Below are 26,120 nucleotides of genomic sequence, written 5' to 3'. Positions count from 1 at the left end.
AAAGCCCTGTAGGTAGTCATATAGGGTGGGGTGTATGCCGAGTGTTGCCAACTTGTGAGTGAGTTTTTTTTGGGATGACAGTATTGAAGACGGAGCAGTAATCTATGTGGAATACATAAATGGAAATGTATGCAAAGTCTGTAAGACGAAGTACAACAGATAAGAGTTCATTTTAAAGTCAACATCTTCTAGTTTCTGAAAATATGCTTGTTCAGCATGTAGCTCAAATGCAACCCAACCCTAGCAGTACTCCTAAGCCACTGGCTGATAGCCTGGTGGATGCTGAAGTTAAAGGATCTGGTGCTAACATTTTGGTGCTTTGGGAATATGAGTAATAACTGTTCGGTGGGTGACAGACCTTTTCCAAAAAGTAATTGTTGTGCTTCTCCAAACAAAGGGTTTGTTCTCCTCATCAATAATGGAGTGGCAGAACTTACTCGACGCTCATCTGTCACTGTTTCAATTTTTCCTCATCAGGTAGAAAATTTCATGTGTTGCTGCAATCCCAACCACAAGAGGGGAAGTGAAACTCAACACACGCTCACAGTAGAGCTTAATGGGAGTGTACACAAGTTAGCTGCTGCAGTCACACACATGCCAAAATCACACCAAGACACTTTCATGCAGTTCTGCCGAGCGATCCAACATGAAGCTGTATGTGATTGTTCCACTGTGTGTGCTGTTTACCGTCACCCAGCAGGTAAGAAAACACAGAAGACATTGTGATATTTTAATTCAATTAACTGCTTTTTATTAATTGATTTTTGCTTTGTTTAACATTTTAAATTTCAGATATCTTTGTCTGAGAATTGTGTCTGTGAATTTGCACAATCTGAGAAAACTTTCCCTAATGACAAACTGGAAAGAGTTCAAGGTGCTGCCTTAGACTGCAACAGCAACCTTATGCCACAGAAGGTATGTGTGTGCGTGTGTGTGTATATATATATATATGTGTGCATTCATGCTAAGTAGTTTATAGTCACTGCTCTGCCTGCAGACTATAGAGCTGGAGAGTTTGCTCCTTGGTTTGGATCGCCGTCTGCCTGTACTGGAGAAGGATGTATCGATGCTGGAGAAAGAAGATGATGGAGAGCTCTACGGCGTTCTCAGCCTCTACGTCATAGAGAATGAAATGATTGAGATCAAGCAGCTGATTGATAAGGTCAACAGCACCAGTCTGGAACAGGAGCGTGTTACTGCTACGACAACTCAGCAGGTAAATTCACAAACAGATGAGGCATTATATTAAGAACTTGCTTTTCTAGTCTCGATCGCGTTTTAACGTTTTAACTTAGAATGCTTTTTTCACTTGATCGCTGAAGTCTTGGTAGACAAAGAAAATGGTCACTCTGACTAACACACATCTAAAATAATTTATATTCCCATAAGAACCTTTTCAAAATGAGTTACTGAAATTGATGTTTTTGAAGATATTGAATTCTATAAATTCTGCAATGACAGAAATACATCATAACAGCACTATAGTCTGCTTAGTCACAGTACTGCTACGACTTGGCCTTCTCACTGTATGTGCCGAGCCTGGCAGCCTTCTCAAAAAGTAGTCTGCTTCTCTAATTCACAGACTGCTCAGTGGTTGCTCTTGTTTTCCTCAAAAACTGCTCCTAATTAAAGGCTCAACACAAAATATTGTTTCTACCTGTAGAATAAATGCTTTGTCTAATTTTTATCCATGGCAAGGTCTTCAGTCAGGCATAAACCCAGCCTTACTTAATGCACCATTTTCATGTGTCAGCTTGTATTTTGAGTAAATGCTCATTCAAAACTCTTCCGGGGCGTGGGGGGCCCTCGGGCCTCCGGCCTCTGTGCCTGCGGCTCGGTTCACTCTGGCGCAGCTGGCTGCCAGCGGAGCCGGCGGGCACACCGGTGCAGCCCCCTCTAGCTTCTGCCCGGTGGCTACTGGGTGACCCCTCATCTGGGGATCCTCAGCCCTTCCCATGAAGGTGGCACGGATGCCCCTCCGGTGGTCCTCCTTGGGCTCTTGCACTCTGGGGCCTCTGGATGTCTGGGGCCTGGATCTCCTCCATGCCTGCTTCATGCCCTGGGGGACGGGGCTATGGCTCTCTACATCCTCTAGCAGACCATTACATGGGGAAACCATTTGAATACAAGCGCGCCGATCCACACAGGTGTGCACACGGGTGTTCACTGTTCGTAGACTTAAATCACACCTTTCTTGGCTGCTACTTCAAAGCACATTGTGCGCTGTCTGTCCTGCGTGCTGCACAACAACATTCAATATTTAGTATTTACTGCTGTTTACACTTAGCTAGATTAATGCGATGGTGTTGTGTATAGTATGTTGCATTGTTTTGTTTTTTTTGCATGTTTTCTATTCTTTTTCTCTCAACAGGTGATCCCGGAGATATTTTTTCTTCCCCCCTTTCTCACTGTCCCTCTCCCCTTCTGTTTTTCTTTTCCTTCCTCTTTCTTTCTCCCTTTCCTATCCCTCACTCATGTCTGTCCCATCTGTAACAACTGAAAATAAAATAAATAATAAAAACAAAGGTCGATCAAATGGACCAATACGGCAATGCCATGATGATCCATTTGGCAAAATAAATCCATTGGGTATCCTTGTTGGTCTTCAGACAACAATTCTGACGGCTAAAGAACCAAATGGGACAGGCAAAAAAAAACCAAAAAAAAAACTCTAACCATATTTTAAGTGCAAATAAAATGAGTTTTTGATCAGAGATCTGTGCTGATGTCAGCTTCAGGACCTGAGAGAAGAGATGCAGGAGCTAGAGACATTTGACACAATGCAAGTGGTGAAAAGACAACAAGCCAACCAACGCCTGAAGAGGGACCTGGAACATTGCAAGAACGGGCTTCATCCCACCCACCAACCCACTGAGCCTCCACATGGTAATCCCCAAAAGCTTCCTTTATGCAGCTCAAAGCGATCTGACTATAGCATAGCATTTGCATATCTCCACACCTGCACAGATACCCAACATTAATTTGGCAGATATCAAAAAGCATGCTATTTAAGCTGCTTTAGCATGTCCACATTTCTGCAAGCCACTTTAAATTGAATTCAATTTTCAGTTTTCAGTTTTAGTTATATAGCGCCAAACAGTCGTCTCAAGGTGCTTTATATTGTAAGGTAGACCCTACAATAATACATACAAAGAAAAACCCAACAATCATATGACCCCCTATGAGCAAGCACTTTGGCGACAGTGGGAAGGAAAAACTCCCTTTTAACAGGAAGAAACCTCCAGCAGAACCAGGCTCAGGGAGGGGCGGGGCCATCTGCTGCGACCAGTCGGGGTGAGAGAAGGAAACAGGATAAAGACATGCTGTGGAAGAGAGACAGAAATTAATAATAAGTGGTAAATGGACTGATTCTTATATAGCGCTTTTCTACTCTCCCGGAGTACTCAAAGCGCTCTATACAACATGCCACATTCACCCAGTCACACCCATTCTCACAAGCACTTTATCTATACTTAGTGCTTTTTCTAACTACATTCACACACATTCATCACACACATTCATACTCCGATGGACGCATCGGAGAGCAACTTGGGGTTAGTATCTTGCCCAAGGATACTTGGCATGCAGACTGGAGGAGCCTGGGATCGAACCTCCAACCTTCCAATCAGTAGGTGACCTGCTCTACCTCCTGAGCTACAGCCACCCATAAGTACGATTTAATGCAGAGAAGTCTATTAATACATAGTGAGTGAGAAAGGTGACTGGAAAGGAAAAACTCAATGCATCATGGGAATCCCCCGGCAGCCTACACCTATTGCAGCATAACTAAGGGAGGATTCAGGGTCACCTGGTCCAGCCCTAACTATATGCTTTAGCAAAAAGGAAAGTTTTAAGCCTAATCTTAAAAGTAGAGATAGTGTCTGTCTCCTGAATCCAAACTGGAAGCTGGTTCCACAGAAGAGGGGCCTGAAAACTGAAGGCTCTGCCTCCCATTCTACTTTTAAATACTCTAGGAACAACAAGTAGGCCTGCAGAGCGAGAGCGAAGTGCTCTAATAGGGTGATATGGTACTACAAGGTCATTAAGATAAGATGGGGCCTGATTATTTAAGACCTTGTATGTGAGGAGCAGGATTTTGAATTCAATTCTAGATTTAACAGGAAGCCAATGAAGGGAAGCCAAAACAGGAGAAATATGCTCTCTCTTTCTAGTCCCTGTCAGGACTCTTGCTGCAGCATTTTGGATTAACTGAAGGCTTTTCAGTGAGTTTTTTGGACATCCTGATAATAATGATTTGCAGTAGTCCAGCCTGGAAGTAATAAATGCATGAACTAGTTTTTCAGCGTCACTCTGAGACAGGATATTTCTAATTTTAGAGATGTTGCGCAAATGGAAGAACGCAGTCTTACATATTTGTTTAATATGTGCGTTGAAGGACATATCCTGGTCAAAAATGACTCCAAGGTTCCTCCCATTCTACTTTTAAATACTCTAGGAACAACAAGTAGGCCTGCAGAGCGAGAGCGAAGTGCTCTAATAGGGTGATATGGTACTACAAGGTCATTAAGATAAGATGGGGCCTGATTATTTAAGACCTTGTATGTGAGGAGCAGGATTTTGAAATCTGGATTTAACAGGAAGCCAATGAAGGGAAGCCAAAACAGGAGAAATATGCTCTCTCTTTCTAGTCCCTGTCAGTACTCTTGCTGCAGCATTTTGGATTAACTGAAGGTTTTTCAGGGAGTTTTTAGGACTTCCTTATAATAATGAATTACAGTCGTCCAGCCTGGAAGTAATAAATGCATGAACTAGTGTTTCAGCGTCACTCTGAGACAGAATATTTCTAATTTTAGAGATGTTGTGCAAATGGAAGAACGCAGTCTTACATATTTGTTTAATATGAACATCAAAGGACATGTCCTGGTCAAAAATGACTCCAAGGTTCCTCACAGCGTTACTGGAGGCCAAGGTAATGCCATCCAGAGTAAGAATCTGGTTAGATACCATATTTCTAAGATTTTCAGGGCCGAGTACAATGACCTCAGTTTTATCTGAGTTAAGAAGCAGAAAGTTAGCGGCCATCCAAGTCTTTATGTCTTTAAGACATTCCTGCAGTTTAACTAATTGGTGTGTGTTATCTGGCTTCATGGACAGATAGAGCTGGGTGTCATCAGCATAGCAGTGAAAATGTATGCTATGTCTTCTAATGATGCTGCCTAAAGGAAGCATGTATAATGTAAACAGAATTGGTCCTAGCACTGAACCCTGTGAAACTCCAAAATTAACCTTAGTGTGAGAAGAAGACTCTCCATTTGTAACCAACAACTTTGCAACCAACTTCCAGCACAGAGCTTTCTTGCATTCTGTATGTTGATTAATCATTGTTGACAATGATGCCTGCTGTGTTCTGTACTAGAGTTTTGCTGCTGCTCTCCACTTTCCATGAAAGGCCTGGAGCAGAGCAATGCAACCAAACATTAACTCTTGCAGATATAAATAGTAGTCTTACCTTGACTATAATCCTGCTGCCATATATGGGAAGAAATCGGCCATGTAAATTAACACTCTCGCGTTGTTTCCTTTAACATTTTATCCTCAGGTAATTGTCCCTATGGTCAGTTTCTGAATATAAGTGAACCAAGGGTCTACACAGCTGGAGAGTATCCTGGTTCATACAAGTATGGTGCCTGGGGTCGGGATCCTAAACCAGAAGCGGGGAAGGAGAGTTGGTATTGGCGGGTAATATTGACTTCCAGCAACAGATATGCCCACTACGTCCGTTTCTATTCCACCTTGAGCTCTCTCATCATTGGGGTGAGCGTCCCTGGTAAGAACCTATCCTTTTGTAATATTTTTTGTGGCATACTGGGGAACATTTAAGTGTAAACTATTTACAGTACGGAAGGCAAGGTGCAGACTGACTTTCTTCCAATAAAAAAACGTAAGTTAGAACTAAACACTTTTGCTAGTCACACTACAGAGTCAGTTCCCAAAATTGTGGAAAGGTAAGTTGTTTCACAAAGGCACAAAAGCAGAACTGGCTCTATAACAGCATCACGTTTAGGGATGGGTATCGAAACCCGGTTCTTGTTGAGAACCGGTTCCCACTGTTTCAATTCCTTGGAATTGTTTGCCATTTTTGCAAACGATTCCCTTATTGATTCCAGTCGCCCCGAATGACGTCACCAGGTTGCGGAGCATCATTTACCTGGCAGGAAACACGGCGGCTCAAACACTCAAAAGTTTGGTTATACTTTACGAGAACGGATGACAACAGGGCAACTTGCAATACTTGAAAAGTCGATATTTCATTTAAGGGAGGAAACACTACGAATATACAAAAGCATTTGCTCACAAAACACGCGATAACCTTAAATGAATGTCGTGTTTTTAATTCCGCTCCGGACTCGTGAATCTCAACCCAGCAGCAGCGGTAACGTTTGCTCGTCCTCTCCCGTTAATGCGGCAGGTAAATAATCAACTAACAGTGCAGATTATGTTAGCGCGATCTGCCTCATTACAAAACCTGCCATTACTGTGCATTTAGGGGACCATGATGAGACAGACAGAGTCTGGCTCAGATGCTGGCAGTTCTCACTGCAGTCTACCGGTAGCGTCTCCTTTCAGGCCAGGATAGACGAATGTCACCGAGCAGTGACTCAGTTTGTGGTCAAAGGCTTGCACCCATTTGCCACAGCAGATGCCCCGACTTTCGCTAAGTGAATGTGTTTAATTGTAGGCAGGGACATTACTGGATATTCTTGTGTAATTGCTACTGAATAATTTATGTTATACTTTGTTATTGCTACAGAAAAATATTTATTTTACTATTTTACATTTACAATTTTTTCCTGGGGACCCAGTGACACCCCATTGAAGAGCCGTAGGCTGTGGATCTCTTAAGATCTCACTGTTGGGTTTGTAAGGCCATGTTACTCCTAAATTTCTATCTTGTTCAAAGAGAAGATATAAAACAAAGTTCTAAGCTAATCGACCTTAGTGTTCTCCTTTTTTAAAAAGAATCGATAAGAGAATTGATAAAGAATCGAATCGTTAAACAGAATCGAAAATGGAATCACAATCGTGAAAATCTTATCAATACCCATCCCTAATCACGTTGCTCTGTCTATACTGCCAGTCTAAAAGTAACTTGTAGATAGTGACTCCAGTAAACTCCTCCAGTCTCTCAGTAGTTTTTTTTTTTTTTTTAAACACAGGATGAGTCGTGTGAAATCTTCCGATACTTTCAAAATCCTGCTCTCTTCCTGACAATCTCAGCACCGAATCTAAAGGTTCACCGTGAAGGTGTAACTAATTTTAAAGAAAATTCCGTCAATCCTTTAACTTTTTAAAAAGCTAGGCACTGCTGGTTTTAGCAACATTGGGTCAGACGAAAATACACTTCAAATTTGTTGGAAGCTAATTTCAGCAAAGAATTGACACACAAGAGAATGTTTGTGATGCTGAAAATAAATTAAACAATAATCAAAGACCAATGAAAAGATGTACGCACCAAAGAAGCACAATTATTTTTTGTGGATAATAGAAAAACAGTATCATAAAATGTAATAGGTTTTGTTTTTTAATCAAGATTGTCAGTTTTTAGCTTTTTCTTCCTTTTTCAGGTAACGTCGAGATCCACCCCTCGAATCCAACTACCAACACCATCCAAGGTCCAAATAATGTTCTGTATGGAGGCGCTTTGTACTACAACTGTTACAACAAGGATGCTGTTTGTTGTTTCAACCTCACTTCCAAAATTGTTACCACCTTAGATCTACCCAAAGGAACCAGGTTGATTCACGTAACTCTGTTTTTAAAAATGGTTATTTTGTAATAAAGATAATAAATACAGTTTTTATTTTTATAACAAGAATAGCAAATACTCTTTTTACTCATTTTTGACTCAGTATAAATATTAGTTTTGCAAACACTCTCATGGGAAATATATTCTTTTAAAAAGGAGAAACCATAAAGTACAGGTCTTTAAGATATAAGCAAACATGACATTTTTTGGTGTAAAACATTCATTTCTGTCCTCTGTTAATCAGGTACAATGCAAAGGGTAACTTCTGCAACCTTGAGGAATGCTACCAATGCACTGACCTGGACCTGGCAACAGATGAGTCTGGCGTCTGGGTGGTCTACACCACCACCCAGGACTTTGGCAACTTGGTTCTGTCCAAGCTAGAAGAGGGTGAACCACCAAAGCTCGGACAAACCTGGCACACTTCAGTCTACAAGCAGGCAGTGACCAACACCTTCATGGCCTGCGGCATCCTCTACGCCACACGTTACGTCAACCGAGAGGTCGAGGAGATCTTTTACTCCTTCAACCCCGTGACGCGACAGGAGAGGTTCAACGTCGGCATCTTCATGAAGAAGTTGGCTCCTAACATTCAAGCCCTGAACTACAGCCCTGTGGACCAGATGCTTCATGCCTACTGTGACTCCTACATGGTCTCTTACAAGGTGCAGTTTGAGTTACTGGATAATCAGTCCTGAAGCTAAATACTGACTCCAGTAATAGTTACTAAAGAATAAAAGCAAGCATTGAATTTCTGAAAAATGACACATACTATACATAATATGCATTATCAATTTATATACTAAACCAATTTACTGTTGTCTCTTTCTTTTTACTGTTTTCCTTCAATTCACCAGAATTCACTTCTGGTGTGTTTTTATTCAGTGTTATATTCAGGCTATTTCAAAAGTCAACATGGAGCTACTGGTATAAATTTAGATCAAATAATTGTATAGGAAGTGTAGAATTTAACTGACATCAGCTTTACAAAAAGAGTAAAGAGAAACTCAGACGTAAAGAGAGATGTGGACAGCTGTGGAAAGCTTGAGCAAATCCACATCATGGGTATATTATACGACTCCATCAGGAAGTCAGTTCAACAGTCAAACACATCTCACTTCTGAAAATTAGAAATATTTAAAGACGACAAGGTATGGTATTTCCACAATATTATAAAAAGATGCAATATCCTTCAGCAGACAAGGCCTCAGTGCTGGGTATTGCCTTCTGTAGCAGAAATAACTTCTGATATTTTGCCTAATATCTCCAACATCAGTTGACCCTTCTTCTCTCCACCTTCAAAATATTTGATTTACAAGTTTACAAACTACAAGTTTCTGTTAGATTTGTATTGTTGATTGTCATTTATGCTTAGAAATATCTACTCATATATACTTAGAGTGTTATAATCAATGTCATGTTGGTAGAGGTTTGATCCTCAATAGTCTGCAAAGGCTTGGTGTGCATTCCAGAGTGTTCTGGCATTCACACCTACATTCTAGGAGCGGCATACCTTCTCTTATTGTTTTATGGTAGGATAAACGTAGCTATGTCAGTTTTAGGCTAAGTGTCTTTTGTTTAGATGGACCGCTAGACTCCTGGCACCAGCTTTGGGGAGTCTTCACAGGGTCACATCACATCTTACACAACGCACAGGCAAGGTACTCTTTGTGTGTATGTAGACGTCACATGTTAATGAACCTATGTATATTCATGTGAGCTCAATAAAAGGAGTGCTATGGGGAACCTGGCTGAGAGTCTGACGGAGGTCAAGTGGGTGGAACGACACTTGGCTCCAGGTCTCCCTCATGCATGAGTAACACGAAGAACTTTGCCTACTTGGTGTTCAATGCTTTTGCTGTGTAGTTAAATTGTCTCGTTCCAGCGGCGGGCCTGTGCTAGACAGGGATGATCTGATATCCTCGTGTTGGTGTTGTTCCCAGATCATCATGAAAATGTTGTTCCAGGTTCAACATTGCAAGTGACCAATCACATTATTGTGACGTTATTCTTTTGCGCACCAACCCATTCGTGCATTTATGAAATTCCAATGTTGCAAGGACAATATCAATTCTGCTTAGCGTTTATTAAAGGGTTAGGGTCAGGGTTAGGGTCCGTTGATCGGCGGACAAAGGCGGTTTCTCGCAGCTTAAGTACAGTTTTTTGTTTTACGCCGGTTTTTCCCGAAGTCGCAAAAGTATGACATCACAACATTCTGATTGGTCACTTGCAATGTTGATCCTGGAACAACCTTTAGTATGATGATCTGGGAACAACACCAACACGAGGATATCAGATCGTGCGCTAGACAGACCCAACAGTTTCCAAATGTATGTTCACATTATTTTCAAATGTTTTAATCTACTTTGAATATTTTAGTACTTGCCTACATTGTATGTATCTGGTATATGTTCCCATTACTCAGGTGTACAGTACATAGACTGCTAGCCAAAGCTAGCTTGCGCACAGAGAGCAAGCTTGTATGAGAACAGGCCTCAAACTGGCATCATAGACGCAACATTGCGCGCTGGTTATGAAGAGAACCTCGAACCTTGAGCTGCTCTATATTAACCACATTTTTGGTGTCTAAGAGCGTATCTCTATTAGGCCTCCCGTGCACCCAAAACGTGACAGAAAACACCTGAGTCGTCAAATTCTGACGTAAAGTCTTTATTTCTCACTTGTTACTTGATCAGTACATTGACAGAGACAGTTTACTTTGTATATGTATTTATATAATATATTTAAACTTTACAGTACACATCTGGATGACAACGAAGTCGGTAAGAGTCCTACTGTTGTGAATAGAAACAAGCTCAGAGGGAAGACTCCCACAATATGAAATGATCCAAATGAGAAAAAAGAACTTATTGCTTAATACAAATTGGTCATAATGGCAGTAAGAAGAGAAATAGTGTTAGCACATGAACCAATAAAATACCAAGAAGAGGTTACACCCTATTGTTGTCTTTAAAAAAATCTCCAAGACAAGAGGAAAAGAAATACATTTTCTCACAATACGGTAATGTTAGAGTGCTCGGTTGGGGTAACCTGCTCTATAAATAAGAAGTATCTACAAGTGCAAGGAGGACCAAGGTCTATACAAACTGATCCAGCGCTAGCTTACAGGACCTGTGGACTTTCACAATTCAACTTCACTATTTAAAGACCTCGAAGAGGAAGGAGCAGATAGGAGATGGGTTTTCATGTATACGGTTAAATGTCAAAGATAAAAGAAATGGAAAACATGGTGAGGATGAGGTGTGGGTCGACAATACTGTACAGCACTTCAAAAAGGGACAAGATACATTCAGGAGCCCCCCCAGGCAGTTTGAGTCATGTAGGAGGATGGCAGGAAATAGCTTAGTGAACAGAAGAAACAGTGAAAATGATCACAAAATCTGCTACATGCAACCTTGAGTTTTTGTGAAGTTGGCCGATGAGGTTCTATAAGAACGTCTTTGATCTGATCCCCGTTTCCTGCGTTTTGAGACCATTACTGAATATTTCAAGCAGTTCAACAATCTCTCCAGCTTAAACGAATTCACATTCTTTTCCTTTAACATTCATTCAGCCATGTTTCAGGTCAGAATCTCTCTCTGTGTTTTGGTAATGATCTTTTCCCTTCCTCTTTACACAAATATAGCATTTTCTCATTTTCATTCCCAGCCTGTTGCTTTTTAGGGCCCCCTGGTGCTCACAACTATGACTAAAACACTACCGACATCTTAAAAAGTGACTTCAGCTGATAGCCCTTTAGGGTGCAGCTGGGTTTGCCTGTGAGAGCCGGGGCACCTTGTGATTTTTTTTGTTTTATTTTATTTTATTTTTTTTAGAGGGAGGGTTTTTTTTTTTTGTTTTTTTTAAGTGGCTGGGGGTTGCCCTACATTCCGAGCTTGGAGCCCAAATGGCGCCAAAAAAGCCCCGCCCCTTACAGGCTGCCTCTGGGAAGTGCACACCTCAGCAATTGGTAGCTACGCCCCTTCTGACAGGGGACCAAAGGGTTTTCCTGTAAAACTGAAAGCAGACGAAGGTGACTATGGTACATGAATACTGTACATTAATGAGCTAAAATCCAAGGGAGCCCATCCCTGATCGCTATTAAGGTGGTCCAGGATTACTGCAGATTGCAGCACACAGTTGCACTAGTCTAAAACTACACATAGATACTCACTATGTTGCACTACACCAGTGAGATCGTGGCTTCACGGCACATCAAAACACCCACTAACCACATAGCAATGGATTCCATCTTGCATGTGAATTTTGTGTATTCCTTTTTTTCCATTACAAAATCCAGCCCACGCAGCTTTCACTTCAGTAGATGTGCGAAAATGTGTGTGTGTGTGTGTTTGTGTGGGTGGGTAGCTTTGGTATATCCACAAAGAGGGGCTGGATGCTGTAAGGGAAGGCAAGTTTCTGTGACGTCGACCCAGAAACGAGAGCTTGTCGGGCTGGCCTGGTCCTGCCTCAGCTCCCCTCCCTGGTCAAGTTTGGTTTGAGTCAGGCTGTGATTGTCATCTTAAGAGACCACAAAGAGCTGCCTATGGCGAGAACCACATCCATGCACTACAGCTGCAGGCTGATGAAGGTGTTTGCATCCATGGCTCTATTTATCTAGCCACATGTAAGGTGCTAATGAAGAATGCCCTAATGCTAGAAACTAATTACATACTAGAATGCCCTAAGATTACTTTCACATTCACATGCATATACATGTTAATAAATACTTCTTCTATTCTAGTATTATGCAGTGGATTGTCTGAGAAATGTGAGATGACACGCGGCTTAAAGCTGCACTCTGGTGTATTACGCTAATGTAGCTCCAAGCGAAATTTTGGAGCTGATGCATTGTAACATCATGTTCCCTTGCCGGCCCTGCTCATGATGGGAGTGTAAAGGGGCTTTCTGTGAATAAACGATTTTTTAAATGCAATTGAAATTTAAATGCTAGCTTTCTGACAAGTTCCTCGTTAACACAAACAGGTTTAATCTGCACTTCAAGCTCATATAGCTACATTAATATTCCTCACTTTGCAAACTATATATAAGTATTTTGCTCATATGGGTGCATTTTCCACCGTCTTTATTAAGCATTTACATGTTTTGCAGTGTAAGATATTAATAGGGTCAGGCTCACTTGATTTCACAGAAGGTGTTTTTCAAGTGCTTCACAACAACTTTGCTGCTACATTGGCTACGTTGGATTTGACGTTTTTAAATCATTTTTGGCTCATTTGATACCAAACAGCTCCAGATTGTCTTCTCACGCAAAATCAAGATGACTCAAAGACGTTAATGTAAATATTATTGTGGCAAAAAGAAGAAGGTAAAGCAGATAAACTGATAAAGCTCCCTGGTGGTGTAGTGGATAGGTTTTGGTGCGCTTGTGACTGGCGGCCCGCGTGTAATTTCCTGTTTTGAGGTAATGAGCCTCAGAATATGTCTCAGATACTACACATGCAGAAGCACAGACAGCCTGAAAGATAGCTTATTATATCAAAGTTTGAGCTGTTATAAACCTGGACTATTAATATTTTAATGTAAATGCATCAATGGAGATAAGTCGGCGCATATGCTGACGATATCGCACTGTTTCAATCTAGTTATAGTTCACCCATTTGAAATAAGGTCTTACCAAGTGCAGCTTTAAAACAGCGTTGCGAGCTCTAACTATGCTTACAAATCCTCTCTAGCGCTACAGGTGCACTCGGCTACGACACGCTGTGTTCTGCCGTCTGCCTAATTCTGGACACCCCCCCTCAAACTTCACAGAGAGAGATGCTCACAATCTGTCACATAAAAACAGAAAACACCCCATAAAAGTACTGCTCTCATTGCTATGTCCTGCACTTTTACCAGCTCGTACTCAGATTTCATCACCAGCTCTTTACAGCATATTTCTGTATGGACTGTTGACAGAATTACTGTTTCGTGTGTTTGGGGGGTGGGAGGTTAGAAAGGGTGCACGCAAAGAATGAGACCACACTCAGCAAACACAAGAATGACACTTCAAGAGTAAATGCTAAATCATTGAGTGGTGGGAGAATTAAATTTAGGTGGATATTTAAATGTGTTTAGGGTGTTAAAGTAGCATTACATATGCAATTTTACAGTGGGGGAGGGAAGAAAGTGGCAGACACGGGGATCCGGAGGACGTAGATGAAGACAAAGAGAGCTGTCTTCAAATATTACTATCCCTCTCCATCAAGCCTGACTACCTCTCAACTCCACCTCTTGTTTGCACAGCCCGCCTCACTGTTTCTCTCTCCATCCCTCTACTTCCTCCCTCCCTCTTTCTTCCTGTGGTTTCTCAGCAGGACACCTCCATGGTATGGGTGACTGCGCCGACTCCCTCGGTGCTGTCCGAGTGGGTGCAGGCTCGTGAGCGGGATCCCTCCACGGAGCCGCCGCTGGTCAGGGAAGCCGTCCTGGAGCGAGCTAGGCGGGTCATACTGGCTGAGGGCACTGGGAGAAATTTCAACATGTCAAATTTCTTACATTTTCGAAAAGATAAATAAAAAAGTGCAATCAGTAGATGTTGGGGGGGATGTAGGGAGCACATGCTAGTGTGGGTAACTGAAGAATATGTTTCTTCATAGCAGGTGAGAAAAGGCAGCTGACTGGCTCATACAACAGTCATGAATTGTTAGGCTTGTTAATTAAAGCTGTTAATGTGTCTACCTGGAGACACATTGGCAGCACCATGTACTCAGTCTGTGGTATAATAAGCTCAGTTGTTCTCATGGGAACAGACTATGATTAGTGTGGAACTGGGTTTGTTTAGTCATTATTAAATGACTGTACTGAAGAAAGATAACAAGTTGAGCAAAGACAGTTTTGGATTTCCTTCGAGTAATCAGGATTAAGTTAACCTGTATTCACACTGACTTATTATGGCTCCTTCAGGAAGGTGAAACAACCCAGAAAAGCATCCCTGACAGTTTTAACACCACACATGTTAGCCTACAGGTTTTCACTTACACAGTCAGTAGACAAAGACCAACCTCAGGAGCCTGTTTTCAGTTTAATATTTCTTCTTTGATCTCCATTATTACCTGAGTATCTTGTTTTGCTTCTCACTGAAAATAAAACTAAAATTTGCTGATAGGAAAAATGAGCAAAAAGCCATCATTTGTAATAAATTGGAATGCAAAGGTAACCCTGGGATATTTGAATGTTAAAGCTGAGTTTTAAATAAGGTCAGAAAATCATGGCTCTTTGCAGAAAAACACTCAAAGCTCTGGACTTTCTGGATTCTCCTATCAGGTAAGCTATGCTTTTTAAAATCTTCTAAACAAAGTTCAGTTCATTTCATTCCATCTTTCTGTGATACAAGGGAAAATAAATTTTTAACCAGTGTAACTAAAAACAACTTGTTTTTGTCAACAGTTTATTTAAGTTTTTTAAAGACATGGTGAATTATTGTTAACTTAGTCTGAAAGTCTTTGCTCAAAGCTAGCTGAACGCCATGCAAAGAGCAGGACTGGAGATGCAATGGTAAAGGAATGGGGGGAGTGGAAGTAAGGGCAGTATATTTTTCCATTGGAGGAAAAATTATATTTGATAAAACAAAGATGGGGGGTTAATGTCCTTAGGATAAAAGAAACTCCAAAAATGAGAGCAAAAGTAAAAAAAAAAAATAACCATAATAATAATAATTGCAGCCCAAAATATTATATTCACAACCAAATGAAATTCAAAAGAAATTCTAAAATGCCACAGTCATTGAATAGGGCAATAACAGGTCAGAGGTGAACGGGGAGGAGGAAGTACCTGGCCCTCCACTCAACCTCCGATCCTTCACATTAGCGACTGAAAGAACGGGGCAAGGAAGACAGAGGGCAAGATTAATATTGGTCATAACCCTCTGCATAAAATACATCATAGCACACTCACTCGACACTACAAAAATACACCTGAAAGTAAATTTTAAAAATAAAACAAAAAACATTAAATCCCACTCTCACTAACTATGGCGGTTTGGAGACTTACTGTAGCCCATCCCCTGCAGGAAATACTTGAAGGCTTCTGTCAGTTTGCCGGGCTGGAAAAAAACACACAGAGTTTTTATTCCACTGAATTCTGAGCAAACAGTGTCTTAAATGTGGATGGTGTTCGTGCTCTGTGGTGTTTTTATTTGATTTGTTTGTGTAGCAGCATCTTCATGATGCAAAGTGGTTTGTTTGTGTTACCTGTGTGAGCTGGGGCAGTCCACCAGAGTCAGCCATCTGCCACGGGAAGAGACAGCAGCCATCAGCCAACCAGCATATGATCAATCAACCACCTCTGTCTGCTATCTGTGGTGACTGACAGCTCTTCTTCTGTCAGTCCTTCCCCATAGAATATGACAGATCTATCTATCTATCTATTAGGGGTGCAACGATACTCGTATCGACATTGAACTGTTCGATACAGTGCTTTCGGTTCGGTACACATATGTATCGAACAATACAAAATTTTTAATTTATTTTATCAACTTTCCTTCTGACGGTGCTGTCTGTGTTGAGCGCTCAGTGGATCTGCGCTTGACAGTGCAGCCTAGGCGGAGTAGTCGAACGCAGATTCACTGAGCGCAGGACAAGCTAGCAAGACAGAAGCTAAGCTCTCGTTGCAACATGGCAAATTGAACCTCCCCCACCCTCATTCAGATCTGGCGTTTGGAACTATTTTGGTTTTCATGTGACGTATGACCCTGAAGGTAAGCGCGTCATGGACTAAAGTAAAACAGTATGTCGGATGTGCCACGCAATGCTCAATTACATTGGTGGGAACTAGTGTGTTAGCGCAGTTAGCTCGTTAACGTGTTGGCCGTCCAGCCCCACGCACGGGGCGATCCGTGGTAGCTCGTTAATGGAGATTTGCCGTGTTGTGGCGTTAACGTCATTTCATATTAACGCTGACAGCACTAGTGGGAACACAACGAATATGACTGCACATTTACTCCGACATCATCCTAGTGCAAAGACCAGTGGAAGCAGACAAAAACAACAAGCACGCATGCTACAAACTTTACCCGAGTCATTTAGACAGCCGTTAGCACATGATTCTCCTTATGGGGACCTGATATGTTTACTATGCTGCTGAGAATATAGCCCAGAAGAAGCATATAGTATAGCTTTTATTTTGGAAAGAGACATTTCTCTGTAATAAACTCTCTTTTCCAAAGATGAGGGATTCCTCAATCAGATAGATTTGTTTTTTATTACTTTGTTGTTTCAGCAACATTAAATTTAAAAACTGTATTTTTGATTTAAAATATATATTTATAATTTTAATAAATGACAAATTAAAAAGGCATGAACACTTTTTTGTATCGAAAAAATATCGAACCGTGACACCAAAGTATCGAACCGAACCGAGAATTTTGTGTATCGTTGCACCCCTACTGTCTATCTCTCTTATTTGTTCAAGTTTGGTGTCTTTGGTGGTCTATCATCAAGGTAAATAATGTCTATGTTATTATTTTTCTTGTATTTTCTTCTTTATGAAACATTCTGTCAGAATATATCGACCCAAGTATTTCTAAAACTATTACTGTTTGTGAATATGTTCATAAATGTGTTCAGATTTATTATTCAACTTCTACACACTGAATTACTTCCAATGTAGAGTAATTAAGAAATAGCTATTTAGGATGTTTATCAAAATTAAACATATTTCTTTGAACAACACAACACTAAAGTAAAAAGGGTCAAAATCGCTTTTTTAGAAAATTACTCAAAACTGAAACAAGTTGTTTTATTGCTGAACACACGTCTACTTTTCCTTTGTGTGTCTGACTTTAAAATGTTGCTTCGGTGAATCTACAGCAGCAGTAGGTGAAACGAGGGCAAACGTTTACCTTCAGGAAGGTGGTGTTGGTCGGGTCCAGTTTGGAGTTACACTCGACCTTAAAGACAAAACAGCAGGTTGAGCTGACTAAGCCAGATCAGATGCGACAACAAGAACAATCACATGTCTTTTTGCATGCAACATAACATAAATGTCCGCACATTTACAGATAACATTCAAGTACAATCACATTTATTTAGATACAGGGAAATTCAGAGTGTTTTACTGAGGTATATACAATTTTTAAAAAACGTAATAACACACAAAAATATATTGTTGAAAGGCGTTCCTTTGGCATGGCCTCACTGTTTACGTCAAAAATTGTTGCAGAATACAGAGCCGGGGGCCAAAAATCACACTAGCAAGATTGGTGACACCATGATCAGTATGTTTCCCAAACTTTGAAATTTTCTGCACACATACAGTAAAACTTAAAAGAGATTAACAAGATAACACAAGATAACACTGGCTTCTTAGAGTTTCCCCCATAAAGTTGACATTTGATGACCTCCACTGTACCTTTATGATGAGTTTTGAAACCTCAGTATAAATCAATAAAAACATGGTTTGATGACCATTAGAACAGATTCTGGATGTTTCCTGTACAGGTAAGCTGTATAGGCAGAGCTCACCCTCTTCTGACTGAGCAAATATGACAGACTGTCATGGTCCTGGGTCGGTGACTTTTTGTACTTTTACTTTTGATAGTTTTATGTATTATGACTGTTGTGTTTTGGTTTCCCAGTGTTTAGTTTGCGCGCCCTCTGTTTGGTGTCATCCCTTCTGTGTATTCCCTCTAGTGTAGTCAGGTCTCTGTGTTTAGCCCAAGTCTGTGAGTGTCACTGACCCAGCGCTCTGAGTTCATTTTGTATTCGTCTCATTTTAGATTTGTGATTAGTTTGTGTCCTATTTAGCTTTAGTTAAGGAAAGGCTGTTATTATTTATTGTTTCCTTGGTTTCTATGTTTGAGTTCTTGTATCATTCATCACGTGTTAGGTCTGTTAAGCTTGTTGTCATGTCTAGTTTCAGTGTTTCCTGTTTTATTTTGAAGGAGCCGTGTGTTCTTTGTTCATTGTATTTAGTTTCACTTCCCCTGTCTTGTCATTAGGCTCATGTCAATCAGCTGTTCTTCCATGTGTTCCCACTTCCCCTAATCACCTCCTGTGTATTTAAGTCCTCTGTTTTCAGTGTGTCATTGTCAGCTCGTCTGCTTTGTTTTCAAGCCAAGAAGTTGTGTCAAGTTTCCTCATGTCAAGTCCATGTTCCTGTTGTAGGTTTTTAGTTAATTTAGCTCACCCAGTTTAGTTTATTGTTAGCTTTGCCTTTTGTTTACAGTAATTTTGCCAGCCTCAATAAATGGCTCATTTTCTGTTATTCAAGTCATGTTTCACATTTTGTTTTCGTCTGCGTTTGGCTGATTGTGACACTGAGTCTGTCTTTGCGTGTGTGTGTGTTTCCTGTTTTACTTTGAAGGTCCGTGTCTGATCTCAGTATGTTCAGTTTACGTTTCCCCTGTCCTGTCATGTCTGATTACTCCCAGCTGTTCCCGCCTTCTGTGTCTCATTCCCTCGTTATCCTTCTCTGTATTTAAACCTGTCTGCCTCTGTTAGTTGCTGGTTCATCTGCGTATCTTCCTCTATCATCTCTGGTTGTCTCTCCATGTCTCCCTGCGTCTCCAGGTTTCAGGTTTGTTTTCTAAGCTTAGTTTTCCCAGTTTAGGTTTTACTCAGTTCTGTTTTTCGCCACCCTCGCCTTTGTTTGAGCACGCTCCTTTAATAAAGCTTCCTCACCTCAGTTGTGCCACATCTTGGGTCCTTTAATAATTCCATACAGCTCGCCTCGCGAACCGTGACACAGATATTACCAAACTTACCCTTAATCCAAAGGGAAAAGAGTTAAACTTTTCATCTCTTACAAGGGTACATGTCATGTACCATTTAACCAGTTATGCCTAATATACTGCAGAGACTTCCATCCGGGTTTTACTGTGTCACTTTTAACTTGGATTATATTTTTTAATTCCTCAGATCTGTTTGGCTATATTGCTTGGTTTTCTTTTTGGGGCTCTGCTGTTGTTCATGTCCATGTGATTGGCCATATTGTGCCAAACCTTACATATGAACACCAAGGTTATTATCGTTAACGAAATAACGAAAACTAGAAGTGAAAAAACATTTTCGTTAACGGAAATAAAAATAAAAACAAAAAAAGGAAAACTAACTAAAACTGTAATGAGTGTTCACAAAACTAACTAAAATTAACTTAATTTATAGCAAAAATGTGTTTAGTTTTCATTGATGTGTGCGTGTCATACAATAGTCAAGGGTGAAAATGAAGTTTAGTTTCCAGATTTTTTTCTTGCTGTGTCTCATTATGCCAGCAGGTGGCAGCACGTTAGTCGAGTCGTCTGTGTCGCTGCTCCGTCCACGCGCAGAATCATGTCAGGAAAAGTCGGAAGAAAGCGCCAGAGTCCAATTTGGGATTACTTTGAATATGACTGTGTTTTGGATAAAGCAAGTGTCTTGTAGTGGAAACAGACAAATTATGAGGGACATTTCTAAAGGGAAAAAATCCCACAAACCTTAAAGTGCACTTGAAAAGCTCACACAAGAAGGCTAACCTAGCTTACCTTGAGAAGGTAAGGGAGCACACTCAACCCTCATCCCCAGAAAACAGAAGCTAACCCCAGGCAAGGCAGCGTGATGCATCCCGAGACAACAGGACGGGGATATCTACACAACTGTGTGAGTCAATTACCTTCAAAAAGTTTATCAATTCACTTGAACCAAAATTACGAACACCCGGTGCTGCGAGAGTTAATAGTCTCATTGGGGCCAAGATATACATTTTATAGTTGCCTGGTATCAATGGTTGTTCATCTGCCTTTATTTATTTATTTAAAGAACCCATGGTGGGAATGTGAGTTGTCTGTCTCTGTGTGTTAGCCCTGCGACAGACAGGCGACCTGTCCAGGGTGCAGTATGGTAGCTGGAATAGCAACATACCCAAGGATGAGCAGAATGACTGATATGATGAAACTGGGATTTTGTTACACTTAATTATTGCAAACACGACTAAAACTATAACTGAAACTAATCAAAACTAAACTGAAACTAAGGATTTTCAAAAAAATAAAAACTAAACTAAACTAGCAAACAATTGGTAAAAACTAATTAAAACTGATATAAAATTGAAAATCTGAAGTTAAAACTAAATAAAAATAAACACTAATGAAAATTGCAAAACTATTAAAACCCTGATGAACACACTCATAGGTTGATTGGGGAAATGTGAGCTGACAGTGAGTTCATAACTAACATCCACCGTTGGCCTATCTTAACGAAGATATTCTAATTCTATTGATTTTAGACTTCAGTGCAAGAATCAAGTCTAAGATCTGAAAATGCAAATTGCAGTGAGCAAGCAACAGCTATAAAGCCAAATGAAACTACTTGCTATAATTAAAAAAGACACGACACACCTTAAACTACAAACCCATATAGAGTGCTGGCGTGCTTTCAACACACACTGAAACACTTGCTATAGATGGAAAACGTTCAACTCCAAGATAAACAGTGTGAGGACTTTATCAGAGACGGTGAATGTATAGTCCATATATGGAGATGACCCAGATACTGCAGTATGCTGCAGAGATGACTCACTCCAGCAGGATAAGATTCATCCGCAGTGTGCGCACACACAGATGTGCACAGAAACACAAACGATGCCTAACTGCTCACATGTGGACATTCAGGGCATCGCACACAAACCAACGAGAACATGCTTTTGCTCTCTGCTGCATTTAATCTTTAATCCTTCACACAGATTCCAAAAATACATTTTTGGTAATCGTGACAAAATAAACACGTATAACTGTGAGATGAATGCACGTCTGCGCTTTTTTTGAATAAAATAAGTGTTTTTCTTAAAAACATTTTTAGACGAGCTTCATCTGCTGATACAAAACTGCATATCAATTACAAATTATTTGCATAGCTACAACAAAACAGTTGCAAATTAGTTGCAGGAAATGCAAATGTGACTCTGATAAATATGCATCTCTCCATATTCCACTCACTCTGCATTAACAGAATAGAATGGAATAGAAATAGCCTTTATTGCCTTTATTGCAAAATTGCCAGGCAGATGGAGCATGCAAATTAATAAGTAAAGGGAAATATGTATAAGAATATGTACAAAATGTACAAAAAAACAAGAAAGAAAAGCGTCAAGTAAGTGGAGCATACTCAGCAGCCTCAGCTGGTCATATCAGCAGACATGAAATATTAATATGACCTCCATCTGTCACATCCAATAAATTAACCTCTGTTCGCATCTCTCACTTCCTCGCTTCCCTTCCCTCCATCCCTGCTTCCATCTCTCCATCCTTCTGTCTTTTCAAGAGGTTTTACAACAACAACATCACTCTCCCTGCATTTCGTTCTCCATCTCACAGAGTGATTTGATATCAATTTGAACAGGCGGCAGATTAACTGGTGCAGAAGCACACATATCTGGGCCACTTCAGACAGCCCCAGAGCGAGAGCGAGGCCATCTGGCCTCTGGAGAACACGTACACAAATAGACACACACCTATAGTACGCCTATAGTAATGCAGACAGGCAGGGGAGAAGGAGGCTTGTAGAGATGTCTCTGCTTGCTGACCTGTTTCTTTATTCATGAATGAGCACAGAGTGAGAACAAAATACTGAACAGAGTGAGAACAGGTGGAGGAAGAAGGAGGGGAGGGTCTGCTGGTAAGCTAATTTTTATTTACTCTGACAAACTGAGTCAGCTCTGTGGGGAATTTATAGAAGCAACATAAAGACGAGAAGAAACTGATGAAGCACGGCTACTACAGGATGAGACACAAAGGTCACAGACTAATTCCAAGTCCCCTCAAAATAGTCATACAAGCCTAAGTGATCCCACTCTGCACATTTTATCAAAGATAAGTTCATCAAGTGAGGAATGTTTAAAACCTGCAGAGACTTATCCACTGAATCTTCAGCTTTAATGTGTGTTTAGGCGTGTGATGGCATGCCACACATGGTAAGCTCCACACCTCACCACCCGTTGATTCACTTTAGTTTAATTTACAGTCACTACTTTAAAATATTCTACTTATTGTTCAATATTGTTTCTTTATTAAATGTATTTATTTTTCCATCACACCTTCCAATGTTTATATGGCGTGCACACATATTAACCTTGCAAGGTCAAAGTTCTGTTTTATGTTATATTAATACATCTTTGTTTGAGTTACCGGGGGGTTGGCTTCTCCTCCTGTCTGGCAAAAGGTGTGGCAAAGGGCTGGGAGAGCTGAAGTACCACTGACAGCCTAATTGGATAGCACCACATGCTTCATTGCCTGGGGGGTGTTTCATGTTTGTTTAATGGTTTTGTATTAGTTGCTTATATGGCAGCCATTCTGTTTTCCCCCGTGTGTGTCATGTGGTTTAGCTAAACCAGTATTTAAGTTCCCCCGTGTGTCATTTCAGCAGGTCAGTTTATCTTATGTTTGTTTGAGGTTTTGTTAATTATTATCTTGAGTTGACCTCTTTTATTGGTCTGCCTGTTTAAGTTTTGGCTTTGTTAAATATATTTTCATATTTTTGGGTCAATAAAACCCCCCTTTTGAATTACAACACCTGTGTCCTTTATGCTTTACTGCTTGGTCCCTGATAAAGGGTTTCAGCTACTTATTCAGCTGTTATTAAAGTGCTTTAATGGTAACAGAGTAGAGGTTCTGCTACTAATGACCAATATAAAACCTGTGCGGGATCATGTTTGGTACCTAAACAGGGAGAGTGTATTTTTTTGTTAAATACCCCAATGAATGCATTGGTCAAGCATTACAATTGTTTTTATGGAGCTTTAGTGCATTCATGGTGTCCTTATTGGTGGCAACACATCTTAACCCTTTAAGACCTACCATAGAACCAAGTCTGCCAGAGCTTATATTATATTTTTACATGCTGTGGAGCCATTTTTGGGAGCATTTCAAGTTGCTATACATCAATACAACCATTATAGCCCAAATTTTAATAATATGTCTGCATTAAGTGCATAGTAATTACATAAATTTAAAAAAAGTGCAATAAACTACAACAAAATTGAAAATCGTTTTTGTTTTTTTTAACATATATTTCTAGTTAGAGAGATTTAAGAGGCTTATCCCTCAAACCTGTAAATACAAAAAAGTTGCACAAAATAGTTTCCCACCACAGGAAATTTATTTTGAGTGTCTTCATAGTTTTATTTTTGAAATACACCAATTTTTATACACTGCAGGGAAATAAATATTATAATGCAAATTTGCAAAATAACAGCATATGCATCAAAATAAACTATTTCCAGCAGTGCAATATGAGTCCTAAGCATCCCAGAAACCACACAGAAAGTCATAAAGTCAAACATAACTTTTAAAAACACCAGTATAGGCTCATGAGGCCCCGATGGTAAAAAAAAAAAAAACTACATTTCCGCAAATGACATCACTTCCAGTTTCGGGCAGGTCATGGCGGACATGCGATAGTTCACGCTGATGGACATAGGAAGTGTTACGAACAGCTGATTGGATCGGCAAAGTGTGTTTCTGGAATATTATGTTGTTGTTGCTGCAAGCGCTTTTTATGCAGTTTTTGCAAAGCTTTATGTGGAAGGAAACTGTGACCGAGGACAAGCTGATGGCATAAGATGTAAGTACAACTCCTCTGGTTTCATATGCAAAAAAATTTATTGCGCTAGCTTACGTGGTTGCAGAGCTACCAGGATTTAAAAATAGTTACGCAAAACGGAGCGTGTCCGCTCCGACCGGCTTAAAAGTGTTAAATTTCCCTTTATACTTGATTCCCTACATCAGACAGACACAGTTAGTGATTAACACGTGAGCATTTAGCAACTAAAGAACCAGATCTTTCTCTAAGGAGCTGGTGGAGACCAAAAGCGAAGCTAAAAGAGCGTAAACTAGACTAATGTTTGTCACATTGCCAGAAACACTGGTCGGAATAAATGTAAAGTTTTGATGTTTTGCGAGTAGGAAGAGAAGATTTTGATCAGTGTAGCTATCCAAGTAATGAATATAAAATATGAATCCAACTGAAAGATTTTTTGTTTGTCTTAACTGGCTGTAGACAAACAGCAAGAAAAAGAACAATGACTCACCACTCCTTCCTCTGCAGGCGCATTGTCTCCAACAACCAACATCACAGGACACCTAGAGGCCATCAGTATTCTTTGTGAACATCTTAAAAATTTTAAGCATTGACATGATTTTGCTAATTATCACTTACAGCACACGTAACTCTCTCAGATTAAATATATGTCTGTTGTTCTGCTGTCGGGTCCAGACTACATGTTTGAAGATGCCTTTTACAAGAGGATCTTTTACATTATATTATCTAATCTTTTATAGCTGTTTATAATATCATGTGACTGTATTTACTCAACACAAGAAACTCATTATTCTAACAGCTGGTCAGCTGATTCCAGTGGTGTGTCAGTCTGTCCAAAATTAACAAAGATAAAAGCTTTAACCTCCACTAAACCTTATATAACACTGCGCTGTGATGGCACATCTGAAGACTTACTTCAGGGTCTTGGCGTTAAGCACTGTCCCACTGCGGTTCATCTCCAGGTCCCTCCGACTGAAAGGGGCAAGACAAGATAGACGGGTTTATGTTTGTTGTTACGTTTATTATTCATATTACATATATTTATATGACTTAAAAATACACTGAGTTTGAGCTTCCACCTGTTGTACATGTTCCAGAAAAGCTGCAGGTTGAAGTGGTTGATGTTGTTGTTGATCTGCTGCCTGTAGCTCTGCACCAGCTCTGTGTTGCTCACCAGCTCCTCCTGCACAGAAATACAGCCGTGGTCAGTAGTACTCGCAGTTATACAAGAATAAATAATCAGTCGAGTTGGACGATGACAAAATTACTTTATTAAAATTGTATTTTTTTTTTTATTTTTGTGCTGCTCTGTGAGGTTTAGCCCCCACTGAACTGGTGCTGAATGCAAACCCTAACCGTACCTGCCCCTTTGGTAATCTGAATACTTGATGTTTGTTTTCATTGTTTTGATGAAATTGTTCCCCAAAGTTTTGTCAATCAGGGAACAAAGAAAATCATAATTGCTTCTTAGAATGAGGAACCTGTTATTAAACTTCAAAGAGTTACAGTAAACATATTTTTTTCCTGTTTTCCCGTCATGCTTGAACAATAACTGTAACTGTAATTTTTTGGACAATTACAATGTTTTTCCCCTAACATAAACAGTTTTTGAAGAGAGCAAAAATCTCATATTCTAATGGGGTTTGGATTAGCGTTAGGTTTCTATGGTTTTCACCTGCAATGACTTTGACCTCAGAAACTTAAGCACACTGGAAATTAAACAACATTATGTTTAAAGGTGAGTTTACCTGGCTGAAAAGATGTGGCAGCACCGTATCCGGCAGAGTGCTGGTCAGACCTGACAGCTAAGGGAAACAGAGTTATCGCAATGAGAAATATAA

General features: G+C 40.2%; 2 protein-coding genes across 7 annotated transcripts in view; one reads left to right on the top strand and one right to left on the bottom strand.

Moving 5' to 3' along the window:
* Positions 1–526: 526 nt before the first annotated feature.
* On the top strand, positions 527–9,597 carry LOC146513537 (olfactomedin-4-like). Its single transcript, XM_085166827.1, has 7 exons — positions 527–700; positions 793–915; positions 998–1,216; positions 2,733–2,886; positions 5,561–5,788; positions 7,587–7,755; positions 8,013–9,597. Exons 1-7 carry the CDS (start codon positions 647–649, stop codon positions 8,464–8,466), a joined length of 1,401 nt encoding a protein of 466 aa, XP_085022953.1. The 5' UTR covers positions 527–646; the 3' UTR covers positions 8,467–9,597.
* An 825-nt stretch (positions 9,598–10,422) lies between these two features.
* The window catches only part of ndrg4 (NDRG family member 4), an 80,014-nt gene continuing 64,316 nt past the window's right edge, over positions 10,423–26,120 (bottom strand). For 5 of the 6 annotated variants that reach the window (XM_085166821.1, XM_085166824.1, XM_085166823.1 and 2 more), the window contains 9 exons: positions 26,028–26,084; positions 25,359–25,462; positions 25,195–25,251; positions 24,770–24,821; positions 17,613–17,660; positions 15,964–15,999; positions 15,764–15,815; positions 15,545–15,583; positions 10,423–14,236 (listed from right to left, as the gene is read on the bottom strand). In XM_085166821.1, the coding sequence (XP_085022947.1) occupies positions 14,082–14,236; positions 15,545–15,583; positions 15,764–15,815; positions 15,964–15,999; positions 17,613–17,660; positions 24,770–24,821; positions 25,195–25,251; positions 25,359–25,462; positions 26,028–26,084 (600 nt within the window). In that variant the 3' untranslated portion in view covers positions 10,423–14,081. The remainder of the gene's footprint in view (positions 14,237–15,544; positions 15,584–15,763; positions 15,816–15,963; positions 16,000–17,612; positions 17,661–24,769; positions 24,822–25,194; positions 25,252–25,358; positions 25,463–26,027; positions 26,085–26,120) is intronic. The other variant, XM_085166822.1, reaches the window with a different exon arrangement.

Source organism: Neolamprologus multifasciatus, chromosome 7 (genome assembly GCF_963576455.1).
Source record: "Neolamprologus multifasciatus chromosome 7, fNeoMul1.2, whole genome shotgun sequence".
In the NCBI taxonomy this organism is placed as follows: Eukaryota; Metazoa; Chordata; class Actinopteri; order Cichliformes; family Cichlidae; genus Neolamprologus; species Neolamprologus multifasciatus.
The sequence above is the reverse complement of the archived record's forward strand: the minus strand, read 5'-3'. Positions and strand labels throughout refer to the sequence as shown.